This window comes from Bemisia tabaci, chromosome 9 (genome assembly GCF_918797505.1).
Source record: "Bemisia tabaci chromosome 9, PGI_BMITA_v3".
Taxonomy (NCBI): Eukaryota; Metazoa; Arthropoda; class Insecta; order Hemiptera; family Aleyrodidae; genus Bemisia; species Bemisia tabaci.
This window is the reverse complement of record NC_092801.1, coordinates 42623549-42643725: the sequence shown is the minus strand read 5'-3', so window position 1 is coordinate 42643725 and position 20177 is coordinate 42623549. Positions and strand designations below refer to the sequence as shown.

Here is a 20177-nt window from a genome sequence, read left to right as displayed (position 1 = left end):
AGGTTCTTCCGTAGGTACCAAATGTTTACCATGATATTCAATGATTTTTCCTCTAAAAAAAAGTAAACAAATAAACGTAATATAAACGGAGATTTAGAAACTCTGTAATGCTACATCTTTCCAGAGGCCATTGCGAAATGGACATATTCTAAAGTTTCATCACCTATACCCATCCATAATATACAAAATACATTTTACTTAGAAATTCTAAGAATTCTATTAGTTCCACAACAGTATTCGAAACTCACCTTTGAGTTTTAGGAGTCGTGTGGCGCATCGAGCCCGATTTTCAGGCGCAATTGAAGATTTTTTAGGGGCCAAATTGACTTTTTGCCTATATATTACGGCGCATTCAGTGAAAAGTTAGACGCAAGATATTTTAGTAACAGAACTAGTAAGCAGCTGTAACTTGGGGAGGACAAAAGCACAAATGATGAAATCGTGAAGAATAGAAAAAGCTTTCACTTGTGGTGCTGAAAATTTCGAATAAGCACCTAATATGAAAATGCAGATTTCTAGGGGGCAATTTTTAGGGGCTACGTTGGCGCAGAGTCTTCATTTTTTAGGCGCATTTGGCGCGTTGGCGCCTGTGAGTTTCGAAGACTGCTCCACAACCAAACCCAAACCTCATTCACGCTCCGAGCAAAGCGGCAACCCAGTATTGAGGACAAGGCACGTTAAAATAACCCAGAAAAGGCGCCCGGTTGCCCCGATAAAACGAAAATTCCGCCACACACCAAGACAGCATCGAGTGGTTGCGGGTGGTATCCTGCGCCCGCTGCGACAACTCCGCGAGGTGGAAGATTTTCACGCTGAGCGGAAAGGGAGCAGGGCGCATGAGCGCTCTATTCGCAACGCGTGGAGCGAGAGAGCACTGATTAACGCACGGAGGAATGTTCCAGGAGGTTGCGCACCGTGATGCTGCGATCGGGATGATGCTCACACCCCGAGCAACTGGTGTTTTCCGGGCTCGTGTGCACTTTCGACGTGGCGTCCTGGTGTCCGTCGCTCATCACAGAGGGCGTTGTCACCCTCCGGCCGAACTATCACAAACGCCATGCGACGTTTCATAATGGAGATGTTGCATGCGTGAGGGATTTGCGATTTGACCATTGATTCTTATGTAAAAGTTTGCGAGAAACACGATGGTGCCTCTGGTTTTCTCTGAAATCATCTCCCGAGCTCAAAAAAGCTCTCAGGTTGAGGCCAAAATGGAGGGGATATCCCACCCTCCCCTGTGAGTCCACATCTACATCAAGACAAATTCTCCATGCAAAGATAAGGAGCAAATACATTGACAGGGTTGCCACTTTATTTGGAGACTTTAAAACTGAGAAAACGGCATCACTGCTAATGTATTTGCTCCCTATCTTTGCATGGAGAGTTGTTTCTTGATGTAGAGGTGGACTTTCAGGATAGCGTGGGATATCCCTCCATTTTAGCCTCAACTTGAGAGCTTTTTTTTGAGCTTGGGAGTTGATTTCAGAGGAAACCAGTGGCGCCATCGTGTTTCTCGCCAACTTTTACATAAGAATCAATGGTCAAATCGCAAATCCCTAACACATGCAACATCTCCATTTCCGAATGAACCGTATCTGTATTGCGGTGTTTTAAAATTTCTGCTCCTATCTTAATTTTTTAAAGAGAAGCAAGTCAACTTTACGGCATGGAATGGATACACCATTTTTTGCGGACGGGTAAGAAAAATTAAAAAAGTTTTCAAGAAATTGACTGGTTTTCCACAGGAAAAATGAAAGAATGAGATACGTGGTTTCGTACTTTCACCATCGAGATGACATATCGACGGTGAAACTACCAAACCACGTATCTCGGTTTGCGACGTCGCAGACTTCCTGTCATACTTTATTTTTTAAATGAAAAACTACTTAACATCCAGTCTTGAAAATTTCTGTGATTTTTCCTCTTTGAGCGGAGAAAATTCCGTGAAAATTTCAAGGAATGATATTGATTTGGTCTACTTCAAAAAAATAAAATGTGAGCGTAGATTTTTAAACACCGCAAATGAGATACGTGGTTTGGTAGTTTCACCGTCGATATTCTAGAGACCCCGTTCTGCTATCTTCCCTTTCAGAGGCAATACCGTCACCTTCCGGCCAAAGTATCACAAGCGCCATGCGACGCATCAAAATCCCCGCCGCCATTTTATTTTTTTCAGAGAAATTGTTCAACGCAGCTGCCCGGAAATGTCCCTGAATTTGCTTTACGTTGCCGATAAAATTCAGTGAAATTTTCAAACAGATTCAACCGACAAATTCTCTGTAAAAAAATAAAATGGCGGCGGGATTTTGATGCGTCGCATGGCGCTTGTGATACTTTGGCCGGAAGGTGACGGTATTGCCTCTGAAAGGGAAGATAGCAGAACGGGGTCTCTAGAATATGTCATCTCGATGGTGAAAGTACGACGTTACGCACGCGTCAGAGATCACACTGAAAAAAAATTTTCCTAAGACAATTATTTTGACTTAAAGCGTCGTTTCTTGTCAACAATTTTTTCTCTCTTTTTTCTCTATTTTTCCCGTGAGGATTTAACTTTAAGTCAGTTTTTCTCAGTTAAAGAAACGTTGTTTTGTTATCGTCTTTTTGAATTTTACTGAAAGATATCAAAACTACGCTTTTTAACTCAAAAAAACGGATTTCAAGTTAGATTCACACGGATTTAACTTTAAAAAAAAAACCAAATTTTGTCGACGAGAAACGACGCTCCTGGTCAAAATAATTTATCAGCACACATTTTTTCACTGCAATCGGTGGCAGAGAAAATCGTATGAGGGATGTTGTCCCGGAAAAAATTGGCTTCGATCTGCATTCCTGGAATTTCAACTAATCTCAATAGAAGAAGGTCCGAATCTAACGAAAATAATTGGTTTAAGCGAGTCATTTAATCCCCGCCGTCAGATGTATTGCCGTAATAAGGCATAGAGCTGATGACGGAAAATTTTCCAGTCAGAGGCCTCTGAAATCGTCTTCTCAAAACTTCATTTTTGCACTTAATGCTCTCCTCACAGCAGCGTCTTTGACGAACTAAGCTCCTAGCAATAGGAGCCGTGCGAGTATCACGTAACGCACTTTTTCCGATTTTTTTACCCCCTCTCCTTCTTCCTCTCTGTAACGCACCCGTAACGCTACCCTACACCCCTTCTTTTGAATTACGTAGCGCTGGCCTGATCCTCCCCCGCTCCCCATTTTCAAAAAATCAAGAAAACGGTAAGAAAATAGCTTGAAAAATTCGGGTTTCTTTAAAAGATATATCGATGAAATACGACGGGTAGAGATCAACGAAGGTGTGAAAGTACATAGTTCGATATGTTTTATTCATAATTTTACCGGAAAAGTTCACTTGGACAATTTTGAATAAGTTAACCATTGCAAAAATAATATTGAATTAAAGAAAGGTGAGGAATGTCCAAGAAGACGCACTTTTTTTCAAAGTTTTTCCCCCGGCTCGGATTTGTTGCGTAACGCTTGGCTTGACCTCCTCCCCTTATAACGCACCATGACGCTGGATCAACCCCCCCCCCCCCTTAACTACGCTATGTAATACTTGAGCGGCCCCAAAGCCCAAGCCCGGAAAAAGAAGCTGATAAGAAATATGATAGATGCTCTGCAGCCCGTGACCAGATATACAATAAAAAAAAACAATTTGAAAAGCGGGTAACAAGGCTAAAATTTCACATACACAAAACCAAAACGTTTCGGCTGAAAATTCAGCCATCCTCAGTTGGATAAATCGAAATAAAAATGGTTAAAAATCTAAAATAGTAGCTGATAAGTACCTTTCAATTGGGAATGTTGTTATTATGACAGAAATTTTGATAATAACAACATTCCCAATTGAAAGGTACTTATCAGGTACTATTTTAGATTTTGAACCATTTTTATTTTGATTTTTCCCAACTGAGGATGGCTGAATTTTCAGCGAAACGTTTTGATTTTGTGTATGGGAAATTTTAGCCTTCCCTAGTAGCAGAACAAATTTTTGTTTTTCTAAAAAAAAGTATAAAAAAACATATCTGTTATCTAAATGATCGTTTTATATAAAAAACGTGTAACGCTTATATAAAAAAAAAATCAAAGTTCAGACCTGACCGTATAATGTATGAAAAATGATAAAAGCTAGAGAAGGTATGATAGAGAAAGTAATTTTTTTTTATACACACATTTTTATTTTTTTATATAACGCATGCATACGAAAGTGTTGAAAGTGAACATTTTTATGTAACGATTATATAAAAAAATAGGTAATCATTTTCGTGAGCTTTTCGCGAATACACTAAAAATTCTTCTAATTCGCGAAAAGCTCACGAAAATTATAACATTTTTTATATAATGGTTACATGAAAATGTTCACATGAAATGTTCTTTTGTATGCATGTATTATATAAAAAAATTAAATTTCGTACATAATATTTATCTTTTCCTTCTGTGGTTCTGCTACTAGGGTTGTTACCCGCTTTTTAAATTGTTTTTTTATTGAAGCTGATAAGTTTGGGTCAAAGCAATGGCACCTTTGTCGACAACTCGACACCAGCAGCGCCCTCTAGCGGGTGGCTCGGCGCGCCCCTGCCGTGGCAGCGCAGCACCCTTACGCCTCCTCCATGCGCGTATCGACCCGGGACCGGGGCTCGTCCGGAGACTCGGCAGTCTCCGCTGGAACCTTGGCCGCGTCGCGACGCTCCGTTCCGGCGACCCGCGACGCTCCGTTCCGCGACCCGCAACCCGCGACACGGCGCCCGAACCGCGAGCCGACCGCGACCTCCGCACCGGCGGCGCCGGCCATTTCCGCCTCGAGTCATGCACCTGAGCCCTGTCCGGGGGCCCGCATCCCCGTCCTGGCTGCCCGCGGTGCGATGGACGCCCCTTCGCCGCCCGCGTCCGCCACGCCCTCGCTCCCCGTCGACGCCCGCATCCTGAGGTCCCCCTCCCGGGAGTCCGTCACCACCGAGCTCTCCATGCTCTCCGTGTCCTCCGCCGAGCCCTCCAGGATCCGCCTCCTCGGCTTCCACACCGCCAGGAGTGTCAGCCCCAACCCGGACTCCGATAGACCAGTCATCAACAGGTAGGAGCGCCCTCGACCTACTCACCCCCCCCCCCTCCCTTTAACCACTAGAACCGTTCCCGTGTTGCCAGTCGTTTCCCGGACCGAGGAACAACTCCATTTCAAGGTTCCCAAATTGACCCAAACAATGGCGAATTTGCTGTAGTCTGAAATTTGATGAATTTCGTGTTCAAGTGGAAACTACCGAGTGAACTGAGCACATGGATACCCTTGGTTCATGAATTGAACGGTTATTGGAGGAAATACGACAAAATAACCTAATCTGCTTAAATACATGTGTTTAAATGGGAAATGCCGCCAGATGACGTCACTAGGCTGTGCATTTTCTCAATTTTAAATCTATTTTCATACTATTTCCCAGAGCAGAAACAAATTATAAAAAATACTTCAAAATTCGCTCTTCAGGCACTTTCAGATGAAGCTATAAAAAAATTGCATGCAAATTCTTCATTGTCTTTTGGAATCGAAATAAGACTTCTTTATTCCATCAATTTCTCCTCAAAATTCCTTTGAATTTCTTTGAGTTTTTGATGGCGGGAATGAGGCTCAACTTCAGGAGTCTCCATGACCTTTAGTGAGATAGGAAAGAGGTGAAAACTATCCCTAAGCTCACACGCATTGTTAACCTACTTTCAAGACGATGAGCAAGATAATGATGGCAATCACAACGAGTCAACGATGCGGAGAAGGCCAAGGTGCTGCGGGGGAGGAGATCTGCCGTGATAGCGAAGAGAGCCATTTCTGTCAAATTTCACTACATCATTATGTGGGTGATTCAGGAGATAATTTGAGTCACTTTTGTTAGCTGAATCATGTTCTACGTAGTGTTTTGCTTAGGAAATTTATATTACATTGCTGAAATGTGCAGGAAAAGATTAAACTCAGTTTTAATCTCTGTAAATTTAAGAAGCCTGGAGCATGGGTGTGCCAACATCCTTTGATGTCTACATGTCGCAGGCAATTAGCAATCGCCGGAAATTTGCAAGCGGTTCACACGTTGTTTCAATAAATCGCAATAATGCACATCGGCATGATGCAATTTTTAAAGGCTGTGGTCTTCAAGAGTATGAGCTTGGCTTGAAGCGCCTTCATTTTTTGTGATACTCTACGCTTTGTCACGCTGTTAGTTTAGTTGCTTGTCCGATCTCAACCCAACTAATGTCACGCAGTTTCCTACACGCTCTCCTGAGTGTGCATATTCCTGCCATGTTTTTAAGGATGAAAAAGTGTCTATTTACGTTATAGGCAAGTTAATCAGCACTCTAATCTTGTTCTGTTATTTTTGAATTTTATGATTTTATATACTTATTCACCACTGGCTTGTAAATTGCCGGCGATTGCCAATTGCCTGCGACATACACGAGGGCAATAAATGGACCGTGTCAAGGAGAGAGGAACAGCTATTGCCAAATTCGATTGAGCAATTCAATTTTCTACATGAAAAAGGTTGTGCGGATTTTCAAGCGAATTTCAGAGAATTTTCTGCACTATACGAAGCAACTTCCCTAAAATGTTCAATGGAGCCCGCACAAACGTTTTTCTGTAAAAAATTAAATTGCGTAGTTAACTTTAGCAAAATCTGATCTTGCTTGGTTCTTTTCTCCCAAACGCAGTCCAAATATCGATGGTGAAACTGCAGAAATGCGCGTCTCGCTTTGCGGCGTTGCAGACTTCCTGTTATACTTTATTTTCTACAAGGAAAACTACTCCACGTAATTTTTTGAAAATTTCAGCGATTTATTTTCTTCTTCTGAAAAATATTCTGTGAAAACTTAAAGTCATGATGTTGGTTTGGTCTCCTTCTAAAAAGTAATATAGGACCGCATATTTCGAAACACATGCAACCGAGTTACGCATTTTTGCAGTTTCACCGTCGAGAAAGTTCATATATGGTTATGGGCTCTAAAGGAGTGTAAACCAATAAACCAGGAGAAAAAAAACGGTTGAAATTTACATCTTGTCTATAACGGTCTATTCTCTCGTTCGTATTAGTAGCTCTCCGCCCATGTTTCAAAGTAACCGAATGTTCTAAAGACAACAGGGCCGGATTTACCTACTTGCCGCCCATGGGCCGCCTGTATTTTGCCGCCCTCTTCTCATTCGTTTTGAAACATAAAAAAAAAAACCATCAAGTTAACGTGCCGGAGGGGGAGGGGTGCATAAGACGCGTTTACCTACTCGTGTTGAATACATTTCTTGCGGAAGCCCTGTCAACACTACTAGCAAAATTTCACGGAACTTTGCTTCTCCATTTGTAAGAAATGAACAAAAAAATTATGGAAGAACAAACATAAATGTTGTATAATAATTTTAACTTCCGCCGCTGATCGCACTGTATTTGACGCAATGCGTGAAGTATTCATGCAGTCTTGTAGGCGCTAACGCGTTTCACGCCAACCGCTCCTGACCGCACTGTGTTTAGCGCAATGGGTGAAGTATTCATGCAGTCTTGTAGGCGCTTACATGCCGACCGCCGCGCCGAAGGCTTGTCCTTTTCATCTCAAGTCCTCGTCATCATTCCTCTCTGCGCTAAGCTTCAGGCCAAATTGCGTGTTAAGTTCCTCATCCTCTCTTAACTCGACCAATTAAAGATGCTGTCTCTTGTATCACCGAGAAACGACAAAATTAGAAATTATTATACTCTCAGGAAAGAGAAATTTTGTCCCCTTTTCTCATTGGTAATTTTTTTTTCTGAATCCGATTTTTTTTATACCTACATTTGAAAAAATTGCAAAATTTGCCGCCCCCTAAAGTTGCCGCCATGGGCCACGGCCCATGTGACCACCCCCTTAATCCAGCCCTGAACGACAATCCTTGTTTATGTTTCAGGCCGCCAGGGATCCCGGAGGTGCAATGGTGCGACGAGGAGAACGACGTGATCCGCTCTTGCGCGGCGCTCTCGGCCATGCTCGGCCTCCAGAAGTCCTTCAGCACTTCGGACATCGCCCAGATCCCTGCCCACCCTGGCCTGGGGCCGGGGGCCACCCCCCTGGGCTCCCCCTTCGCCCCCCTGGGCCCCCTCGGCGACGCCTTCAGCCCCGGCTGCCTCCGCGCCGCCGTCTCCGAGCTGAGCCTGTCCCCGGCGCAGAAGAACAGCTACCTCCTCTGTCAGTCCAAACTCGAGAACACGTCCCGCTCTTGCTCCACGTGGGTGGCTGTCGGTGACGCCGCCACGTCGCAGCTCCCGTCGCCCCACGGTGGACACCCCTCGGCGGCTGTTTCGCAACACCTGACCTGCATCTCTCCCGCAGATCTCGTCCGATCCGTTAATAAAAAAGTAAGTGTGATTTCATGACTTGAATCAGTGAGAACGAAAACACACCAACTCGGAACAATTAAAGTAATCAATACATATGTCGCAGGCAATTGGCAATCGCCGGCAATTTTCAAGCCAGTGGTAAATAAACAGAAAGTTATGCAATTCAAAAATAAAAGAACAAGATTAGAGTGCTGATTATGTTGCCTATAATGTGGATAGACACTTTCCCATCCTTAAAAACATGGCAGGAATGTGCACACTCAGAAGAGCGTGTAGTGAACTTCGTGACATTAGTTGGGTTGAGATCGGACATGCAACTAAACTAACATCGTGACAAAGCGTAGAGTATCACTGAAACTGAAGGCGCTTCGAGCCGAGCTCATACTTTTGAAGACCATAACCCATAAAAATTGCATTATGGCAATCCGCATTATTGCTATTTATTGAAACAACGTGTGAACTGCTTGCAAATTGCCGGCGATTGCTAATTGACTGCGACACATACACAAAACTGCACAGTAGATGGAGGAATTAGTCTAAGAAAAACATGTTTGGTGCCGAAATACAAGCACCTAAGGACGTTTCAACGGTCCAAGTTGGAACAGATGCGCTAACTTAATTGAGCTTCATAAAAATTGACTATCTTTGATGAACATTGAGCATTTTCGAGTTACCGAGTTGGTGTGTTTTCGATCTAACCGATTCGTTTCCTTGTTTTCTCAGCATGCACTGAAATAAATTGGACGTATTTCTGTCAAACGGAACTGAGCGCCAATTTGAGTTCCTTTTGAGGAATTTAGAATGCCGGATAGCGCGTTCTGTCACACACTGGAAAAAAACACATTGGATCTAGAGTCCAGACTCTTGAAAACATTGACAAGAAAAAGTACTCTTGATTCAATCGGATTTTTTCTTGAATCAAAACAAAATCCGCTTAAATTAAGAGGCTTGGTTCTTGATTTAAGCTAGATTTTGATTGAATTAGGAGTTCTTTTTCTTGTCGATGTTTTTAAGAGTCTGGACTCTGGATCTAATGGGTTTTTTATCCAGTGAACGGAACTAAGCGCCATGTAAAAAAGCATTGCGAGTATGGGACGGAATGAGCCCGACGCCAGGTTCCGCCGTCAATTCAAGCCCCCCTCTACCCTCCTCCCATTAGGGCGCTTAGTTCCGTTTGATAGAAATACGTCCGATTGAATGTTGATTTAGCATTAAACTGTCGAAAAAAAGTGCGAAAAGTATCAAATGTTGATTTTACGTTTAAAAAAATGCCAACTCAACATTGAATTTGTTCATTTAGAACCGTGGACGTAGTTAACCTAGCGTTTTTTTGTATTGTAAAATCAGCATTTATACTTGTTGCACATTTTTTTAACATTATAAATGCCAAAGCAACATTCAATTTTTTTCCGGGTGGGTCACAGTACTGCCATGCTAAGGAAGAACGCCGTATATTCATTCGAGAGTTGCCAAAATTCACCAGATAAAAAATTCATTTCACAGGAAAGTTGCGCATAGTTTTCCTTGAAATGAAGTTTTGAGATATTTTAGATTAAAGTGTGTGCGAAATTGTCTGAAAAATTTGAAGAAAAATATCCCACAGTTTTCTTGAAAATTCGTCTTTTATCGGAGGAAATTTGTCAACGGTTGATGGCTCAGACGGCGTTCTTCCTTAGCACGGAAGAGTAGAGTTCCTGTATGGGGAGATACGAACTTGTTGGTAAGTTTAGATTTTAGGTCATGGAACTCTTAGGCATAGGCGTAGCTAAGTCATTTTGCTTGGGGGGCCTGGCCCCCTACCACCGGGGGGCCTGGAGGGTATGAAATACCCCCAGCTCAGGGGGGGTCCGGGGGGGGGGCTCCCCCCTCTGTAACACAGGAGATAGTGGTTAAAGCGTCGGAATTAGATATATAACAGCGTCAATGGCACGTCCTCGAGAGGATTTTTATGAAAAGAAACATAAAACAAGCAGTTCCAACGCCCAAGCGTTGAAGGGCGCTTCTTTGTCAAAGCATATTACTACCAACTTATGTACCCGAAGACTGACGAAGCTGGAATTTAAAGTGGGATTCTTTTACCGCAACACCCTTCAAAACTTCAGATCGACCGCGAAGTCCTGAAACTTTCCACAAGCATTTTGTGATGAATTTTAGTCAGTGGTGAATGGAAACATAAAGGATTCACTGTAAATCAGACGACGGGAAAGAGCGGCGGAACCTCTAAAGCTGGTGCGTCAACGCGATCTAGCGGACAGCGGCGTCGCGACGCCGCGAGGTAGGGCGCGCAGGTCGCGGGGCCGCGTGAAGAGGAGTTCAGCAATGGGGATGGGAAGCGCGGGTCGCGGGGAAGAGAGGGACCGGCCGGCCGGCGGTGACATCGGCGCTGGCTGGACCCATATTCACGGCGTGAACGCAGGCAGCGCTAATGTCTCCGCTAACTGGAGTTGGGGGTCCTTATTCATTCTCTTGGTCCATGACATAACCTTAAACCTTCCGCTCAATGCCGCAAACAGCTGACGTGTCGATGCTGCGCCAAGAAAATGAACCAATCACAACGTAGCACAGTAATACGTCACTAAAATGAAGAGATCACGTGACTGTTCGTAATATTTTCAAATCGATCTGAAAGTACTGCCTCGGATATAAGTATTTAAAGCATAAGGAGGCCCTAAAATACTTTAACCAGGTAAAACGTCCGTGCGAGATTGTTATGCTTAAAAGCAAAACATTTCACGAAAACTTTTACGAATACCAGATGCAGAAAAAAATCCAATTTTTCCCGGGTGTACCAGAATGGCGTCATTACCCATAAGGCAAAAGGGCATGTAGTATAGTACATGTTACATCGGGGGAGTCGAACGGTTGGAAAGGGCGCATCTGGTACCCAGAAGCGCCCAAAAGAACCCAACAACTCATTTTAATTGATTTTCCTTGAGCCTGGGGTCTTCTTTGTAACCCGAGTCTTTAAACCTCCCAGTTTTACTCTTCTCGGGTCAATGACCAACTCTTGAGGATGAAAGAACAAATCTCATTCTTTGACATTTCAACGCCCTGGATTTCACCTCTAAGCTTTTTGTCGCGATGATATTATATGTCGTTTTACATCCGTCGTTCAACATTTTCCCTCTTTCAACCTCAAATAAATCAAAATAAATCCCTGAAATGTACCGCCGTACTAGAAAAAAAGTCGTATCAACCTTCAGACGTTGCCAAATTTCTCCCGATAAAATATTTATTTGTGAGAAAAGTCATTAGAATTTTTCCTTAAAATTTCTACAAACTGCAGATTTTTCGAATGGAATTCTCTGAAAAATTGGAAGGAAAGTATCAAAAATTTTCCTTGAAAATTTGTATTTTACCGAAGGAAACTTGGCAACACCTGAAGGCTCATGCGGTGTTTTTCCTTAGCACGGCAGTGCACGACTAGAGAAAATCAAAATAAAAAACGACGGTGAAACTCAATTCACGTACTTCTATTTGCCTAGCTGCAAAAGAACAAAATTGCCTCGCAAATTAAATCGAGTGACGATAACAAAAAAAGAACGGTAGTTATTAAGCCCTAGGATCTGTATTCAATAACGTTTAGCATGATTTTTTTACTTCATTAGCGGAAAAAGTGACTTGATTCTAACAGAGATAATTATAAATTCATAAGATAAAGATAAATTTACCGCAGAGAAGATTTCCTCGTGAATTATAATAAAGAAAATAATGCTTGTTTAAAGAGAAAGAGATACTTAAATATAAAGAAAAGTCACTCTCATGAAGCGGAAACCCACTTTCATTCAGCGATTTTATTCTTGGTTCAAAATGAAATCTTCGTTGCGGCATACTCAAGAATGTTTCTGCCTAAATCAAGTCACTTTATTTTCTCTAATGAAATTTAAAAAGTATGCTAAAAGTTATTTAATATGGATGGTAGGACTTGGTAAGTTTTTGGACAACCGCTCTCTTTTTGTGCCGTAGTATCTTGATTTATTTTGCGAGGGAAGCTCCGTACTATTAAAGTATGGCTGTCATACTTAATATGTTGGAGCGCTTTCAATTTCATATGATACTGAGCAAAACCTTGGTTGCGAAACAGTTGCTTGAAGCGGCGCGGCGCGGCGTGGCGGGCGAGGGTGTTCAGCGCTACACGCGCATTGGCGCCTACAAACCTAACAGGGATACCTCACGCATTGCGCAATGCGTGAAGTATCCCTGTTAGGTTTGTAGGCGCCAATGCGCGTTTGGTGCTGGCAGCACGCCGCTCCGCTGTGTTTGACTCACGGAGTCAGCGTTTTCCGACTCATGATTTTGAAATGTTTGTACACTCTGCATGGATTATTATCATCAAAATTGATGATGTTTTTTTTCCACTTTAAGTATCCCAAGAGGGATAATCTTGCACTTAACCGTCCCTAATCAAGCCAGTCCCAGATAACCGTTATTTTAGACCATCAAACTCTCATAACCTAGCCGGGAGTCGAACCCGGGACCGCCCGATCCTAGAGCAAGCACTACAACCACTACACTACACTGCCGTGCTAAGGAAGGACGCCGCATGAACATATGAGAGTTGCCAAATTTCCTTCAATAAAATGTTTATTTTTGAGGAAAATTACGGGTAATTTTCCTTGAAATTTTACAGGAGCTTTAGATGAAATTGAGAACAAAATTATCTGAAAAATTGGAACAAAAATATTCCTAATTTTACCAGGAAATTCGTGTGTGTTATCAACCGAAATTTGGCAACGCCTGAAGGTGCATACGCCGTTTTTCCTTAGTACGGCAGCACAGGAGGTCGACTTATATTTTAACAACCCTTGTTTCTCTTTTGATTCCAGGTGCGCCAGAACTACATCCGGAGGAAACTTTTGACGACCTACAAAGCACTGGAACGCTTCTCTTTGAGCAAATGCAACCTGGACACGTTAGGGGTAGCAGCGGCCGCCGCTCAGGCCGCCACGGCCGCCCGCGCTAAAAAGGGCGCCGAGACGCCCACAGCAACATCCACCCCCAGCCAAGGGACGTCCTTCCTCGCTGTACCCGGGGCCGCAGGGGGTGGGGGCGGGGGAGGAGGGGCGCCTCGTTCGCATTCCCAGTCCGGACTCAACACCCTCCTCAAGGCGGTGAACAAGAGCAAGACTCTCACGGTAGGGGATGTAGAGAGGGAGAGGGGGAAACCCCTGTCCAAGTACGATAGGAATATTATGATATTTAATTGGCTCCACCAGCTGGAGCCGGAGGAGTGTGAGTGCTACGCTGAGCCTGTTTAAGCACCCACAAGTGGAAAAAAGGAGGGGAAAAGAAACATCCGAAGAGATGTAGGTGTGCGTCGCAGGCAATCGGTCAAATCAGGCGTTTTGTCAAATGCCCAGGCAGATAGTCAAATTTAACACTGAAAAAAAAAAACCGGAGACATTGGATCTAGAGTCCAGACTCTTAAAAACATCGAAAAGAAAATGGACGTATTTCTACCAAACGGAACTATGTGCATTAAGACATGAGCCCTGAGACCCATAAGAATATATGCATAACAGGGCTCACGTCATAATGCACATAGTTCCCTTTGGCAGAAATACGTCCAACTGGGCTCTTGATTCAATCAAAATCCAGCTTAAATCAAGATTCTAGCAAAAATCCGATTGAATCAAGAGAATTTTTTCTTGTCGATGTTTTCAAGAGTCTGGACTCCAGATCCAATGTGGTTTTTTTCCAGTGAACAGTTTACCAAATGTCTTGAATTTATGTCGAAGAGCTCACCAGTTTTCAATATTTTAGTAAAAATAACTCATCAAATATACAAACTCTTCTCGTTTCTTCCTCTTCAAATGCTTATCATACATCTAAATCTTAAAATTTTAAAAAATTCTGTATTTTATAGTACGCTGAAAAGATTAAGATAAACAGGAGCTAAAAGTTGTTCAAAATACTATTGCACGAAGCATACTTTTACAGAGAAATCTTCCTTACGGGAACGACGAGTTTTTTTGTCAAAAATTTGGGAAAGAATCAGAATTTCAATCTAAACAAGACGATCGGACCATTTGCCTATGCATTTGACAAAATGCCTAATTTGACTATTTGCCTGCGACATATCAATAATGGACGTTTTTGAGCCCACCTTGGCTAAAAACCCTTATTACTAAAATTGAGTTGCTCATTGAAGGTCCATGTTTTTTTATATCAAGAGCTGGAGCCCTCTCTAGGGGTTGGGTTAAGTTTGGCCTGAGTCGCTAGACAAACGCAGCCACCGCACATGGTTGGTACACACCCATGCTCCAGGATTTTCAAATTTTCAGGGATTGAAGAATTAGGGTCGAGTAGGATCTATTACAGCAGATCCACTCGTCAATTTTGAGAAAATTTGACTCCATTACCGAGATCCGAAGCCGCGACTTATTGACCTAGAGTCAGACGCGCTGACCGCTGGCCAACCTGCGGGCTGATTATTGAAATTGATAGACAAAGCAATAGACAAAGAAGTCATAGTGCGTATGGAGCTATCCTATTGGTTGAATTCGGTGGTTCCTACAGACTACGAGTGAAAATGATAAACTAACTATCGGGTCTCTCGTGGGTTGCCGTTAGTTAGTCTATTACCTACCTCGTTCGTCTATTGCAACCACCCGCTTCCACCAATAGGATCCCTCCATATATCTTTTGTCTTCTTTGTCTATAGCTTTGTCTATCAATTTCAACAATCGGCCCGCTAGCCGGCCACGGTCTATTTGACGGAATGCATCATGATTCCAATTTCGGTCTCTAATTGAATCGCGTTCAGCAGAAAGGAACCAAGCCACACCAGCTATTGCCAAATTGGACTTGGCGGTTTAATTATTTAATTATTTACAAAAGAACGTTTGGGCGAAAGCCTTTGAAAGTTTTCGGGAATTTGCCTCGTATTATGCAAAAAAAATTCACTGTTTGCTTGAAACTCCGCACAACCTATTTCCTGTAAAATATTAAACAGCCCGATTTAATGTGGCAATTGTTTATACGGCTTGCGGTTCCTTTCTGCTTAACGCGGTCTAATTGGACTGCATTTTGCAATTTGGAACTATAAATTCTGGCTCTTCTGGAAAAACACTTATGTGAATAGGGAAACTAATGGCATGTACGTTGTTTTTAAACCGGGCCAGAATTTATAGTTCCAAATTGCAAAATGCAGTCCAATTATAGGTCAAATTCTGGCCGATACGTGGGTCTGGGGGCCGATTTCGGCGAAAAATGCGAATTCTCCTGCATTCGATTGGGAATCCGCATTTTCCGCTAAAATTGGCCTGCATATCCATTTTTAGGCCAGGAGTAGAGCCAAAATGAGGACGAAAATGGCGACCAAACCATGGTGCATTCCTTAAATTATAGACCTTCAATGGGCAAAAAATCGAAGAGTTGAGGAAATTCAAAGTGGGCCCAGAAGCGGCTCTTACTAATACTCCTCCTCTACTCATTTTTTCCGGTTTTCCGTTTCTAGTAATTTCACTGTTTCAGGGAATTTTATAAATTTTTCAGGTATTTTTGCCACGTTTGGTAAAAAAAAAAGTCTGTAACATTACTAGAAATGATCCAATGTGTCGTATCTTGGACGAGGGAACGTAATTCTATTCAAATGTTGCAAAATTGACTCAAAAAATTAAATGTTTTACAGAAATGTGCAATTTTTGTCCGAAATTTATCTGATTATCACAGGAGATCACAAGGAAGAATCAGGGAAACTTTCAATTCTACAAGCTCGAGATTCTCCCTGTGAAAATGCAATTTGCAAGTGGAAATTCGGCACCATTGAAATATAGTTACGTTTTTTCGTGAGGGAAACCACAAACTTTTTATCAACAAAATTCCTATCAATTTTTCCGTTTTTTGCCTTTGGATATACCATCCAATCTTAATGTCCCTAAAGAGAGGAGATCTCGGGCATTTTGTATCTCACGAACATTGCATCAGCTAATGCGAGGCCAAGTCAGAATTTTGTAAATTCAGCATTTAAGGCCGTCGCTCAGCCCAGCATTTAGAGGCTCACGGTGAACAAACGGTCACTCTGAAACCAAAAATCTAGTCCGTGCATATCATTTTGATAATCTTGGTAGTAATCGTATTTAACTTATAATCAACGCTCTACGATTGAACCAAATCATACCTCGTACCTAGTTTTTATCTTGAATGCCAAATTTGTAATTTTTCCGTGGAAGATTCATATCTTCACTGGCTTTTATAAAATTATTTCAGCATTGATCTGTAATTTACGCCTTTGTTTAAATTTTCCAAGGCTGTTTTTAGATTTTTACAAAAATGTATAAACTATGGGACTTTCGACATCAGGTATTTTAGCTACGCTATTATATGCATTTTTCAGAGGGTGAAAATGAGACATTCCCTAACCATTAATGTGTTATACATCTGCTTACGTTGTGAGAGTTCTCCAGTGTACATTATGTTAGGAACAATTAAAGTAACTGGTAAAGCTTTATATCTTGAGCATCGTTGCATATTTTTTTTTTTTTTTTTTTTTTTTTTTTTTGCTAGTCTAAATAATTGTTTACAAAAATTTCTCAAAAAATACACTGAAATATTTTGTATTTGAAGAAATAGAAAATAAGAGAATGCAAAAATTTGCTCAAAATGTACGTAAATGACTCTCAAGAGAATTGCTCAAACCGATAGCTCTGCAAATGACAGAAAAGGTGCAGCGGAATAGGCAGCCATTTTATCCGGGGCTAAATCTCAACCATGAGGCATTGTATGAAAATAAATATCGACCAAAAAGTCTCAGCTTTCGAGGGTTTTTGCTGTTTTTAACAGAGAAATAATTCATGTTATCGTGAAATTAAAATCTCCTCCCCTCGAGATATTTACGAGTGTTAATAATAAGTTGTACAGTGATGAGGTCAAACAAAAGTACGATACAAAGGAAAATGAGAGGATACTTAATTAAGGAATGATAATATGAGAAAAGACAGTGGTAAGCATACTTAAACCGGATTCTCTCAAAGTATTATGGACTTTAATAGCGTGCATATCAGTGTCTCACTAATCATTGAAACAGATATATTATCAACACAAATTAAGGGTTGCGTAGAGAGAATTTCATCATTCTTACTAAAATTTCGCTCCTCTTTTAGATAGATCAAGAGACATTATTCATTATTCTGTTGTAAATAGACTCTTTTCTTACTTCTTTACTCAGCTGTTATATACATAGGAATTTTTATTATTTACAAGTCTTTACAGTTCCCAACCTTGTTATTCGTTTAGCTTTTATAATAAGATAACAGACCCGCAAAATTGTGCGCATTTTCAAACAAATGAGCAAAAATGTCATCAATTCTCAAGGATACTAGAATTTCTTCTTATTGAAGCTGAAGAAATATGCTGAGAAGTTATATGCTATTGTTGAGAATCTCATCATTTCTCTAAGGTTTTTTGTGCATGGGCGATATGGGTACAAGTGGACTGCTGTTTTCGATTATGAAGCAAAAAAAAAAATGCAGAAATTAAGGCGTTGGTACACTAAAGTCTGTAATATCTGTATATGACTGATCTGAAATCCAAGTGAACGAGTTAGAAGGTTAGGGGGATTGTTTCATAGCTTCACTTGACAACTCCTTTTTTATTCATTAACGAGTGCTCCACATCGAAAAATTCATAAAATTTCGTAAGCTCTTTTCTCCTCTCCTTCAAATGATCACAATTTCAGATTTGCTTCTAAAAGTTTGCCTGAAATGAAAAAAAATACTGCTAATTTTAGTGGTGATCGATTTTCTCCTCTGCGTCAAATTCATACAAGGTTGCCATTGTTGTTAAAGAAAACTTCGATATTTTATATGGTTTCGAAGGTAGACTGTGCTGAATTTTCAGCACTGTCTGGTAACAATGAATTCACAGCTCTGACGCCCCGTCATTTTCCCGTGGTGTCAAGTAGAGATCCGCATTTTTACGGTTTCTTAACGCCAGGGATGCAAGCGAAACCGCTTTCAGGAGAAACAAGCGTTGTAATTTCACAAAGGAAATTAGACATTTACTCTATAAAAGCACCCACTTTCCGTTCCGATTTCGTTTAACGTGCTGAGGAATAACGCCGTATGAACATTTGAATGTTGCCAAACACTCTCAAGAAATATTTATTTTTGAGAAAAGGTGTGATCTAGTTTTTTATTGAAATTTCTAGACACTAAAGATCGAAGTACAAACGGGAATATATGAAAATTTGGAAGAAAAATATTTGCATCATCCCGAAAATTCGTGATTTGTTAAGGGAAGTTTGGCGATGGCTAGAAGGTTCTCACATCGTTTTTCCTTAGCACTGCAGATGCACCCATCACATTCAACGATAATTTCTCATCGCATCACCAATGTATCAGACAAAACTGAATCATACTTTACGGTAACACTGCAATACTGCCGTGCCAAGGGAAAACGCCGTATGAGCCATCAGATGCTGCCAAATTTCCTTTGATAAAACACGAATTTCCTGGTGAATTTATGAGTATTTCCCTTCCAATTTTGTAGATGATGATAATCGCAATTTCACCTATAAATCTAGAAAATTCCGAGGAAAGATATTTATAACTTTCCTTAAAAATAAACATTTTATCGAAGAAAATTTGGCAACTCTCGAATGTTCATATGGCGTTTTTCCTTAACATGGCAGAACATGTGGCAGTCTACGATCACCACAATGCTAATGATTTTTGGTAGATTATACCAAGCGTTTCATAAAAGTATTCATAATTCGAAAAAACAGGGAAACTGTCAAGGAAAAAAATTTTTGCTATCATTTTCATGTTGTAATTTATAACGCGAAAAAACCCCCCTTTAACATCATTGGTGTCATTAACTATTTTATAAACTTCTCGTTCAAATTTGTGCTCTCTAAAACCTCAATTGAACGGTTATTTCAGAAATTGCATAAACGCTAAAGGTTTCATATTGTGCCAACATCCTCTTAAATTTGACTTTCTCGTTTGTAGCTCAAAATTTCCTCTATCATACCTCTCCCTGTATAATAGATGTGTGTACCGTACCTGCTTATATTTCGGAGTGGTTATACCGCGGTAAAGAGAATACATTTTAAAGCAGGTTATTTCTCATCACTATATATGATTTATCGCTCTAGATTTGAGAATTTAGTGGGAGAGGAGAGTTTATCCTACTTTAATCCGGGTCATAAAGTTCGCTGGCTTAAATGCTAGTAATAATTTGCTCGATGCATCTTAAAGATATGGCGCTGTTTTTTATATTGTTACCATATTTTTGCGAAATTTTTGCGGAGTGTGAACGCAGACCTACTCTCATATTCCCTTTATCCAAAGGTAACCACACAGCAAGGCCTAGAATCAAAGACGACGAAAATGATTTTTTTTCTTACTTAAGGCATTATACGAATACATTTCCATTCCAAATAATATTAACGATGTGGCCTACGCTTTTGATAAAAACCAACAACTTGTCTTCTTTTTGCTGAATAAAAGGCTCAGGTTTTGTAACTTAGGGCATTGACGCAAAGAAAAAGGATCTCAGCCCTAGTGGGTTGCATTTTGCAAACCACCCATTCAGTTACTTATTATGCGTGTATTATTATAATAATTATTATTGTTGTTTAACTTAATATAAGTCTTATTTTTGATTTGCTCGTCTTCCATTCATTCTTCATCTTTTCCCATTTCACCAGCCAAAATCTTTGTTGATGTTACCATACATTTATTTTATTTTTTGAATGATTCAAAGTTTCTAAAAAAAAAAAAAAAAAAAAAAAAACGATGCCAATTTCACAGTGCACACCAAACAGTAGTGTCAATACAGCTAATTTGAGGTAAATGTTGCTGAGATCGTGATTTTCCTCACTATGTGAAAAACTTA

The 20177-nt window shown here is 41.0% G+C and overlaps 1 protein-coding gene across 1 annotated transcript; it reads left to right on the top strand.

The window, feature by feature from the left end:
• Nucleotides 1–4670: 4670 nt before the first annotated feature.
• LOC140225389 (uncharacterized) lies at nucleotides 4671–19944 on the top strand. Its single transcript, XM_072304133.1, has 3 exons — nucleotides 4671–5077; nucleotides 7907–8354; nucleotides 13163–19944. The coding sequence occupies exons 1-3, from the start codon at nucleotides 4869–4871 to the stop codon at nucleotides 13592–13594; spliced, it is 1089 nt and encodes a 362-aa protein (XP_072160234.1). The 5' UTR covers nucleotides 4671–4868; the 3' UTR covers nucleotides 13595–19944.
• The last annotated feature ends 233 nt before the right edge of the window (nucleotides 19945–20177 follow it).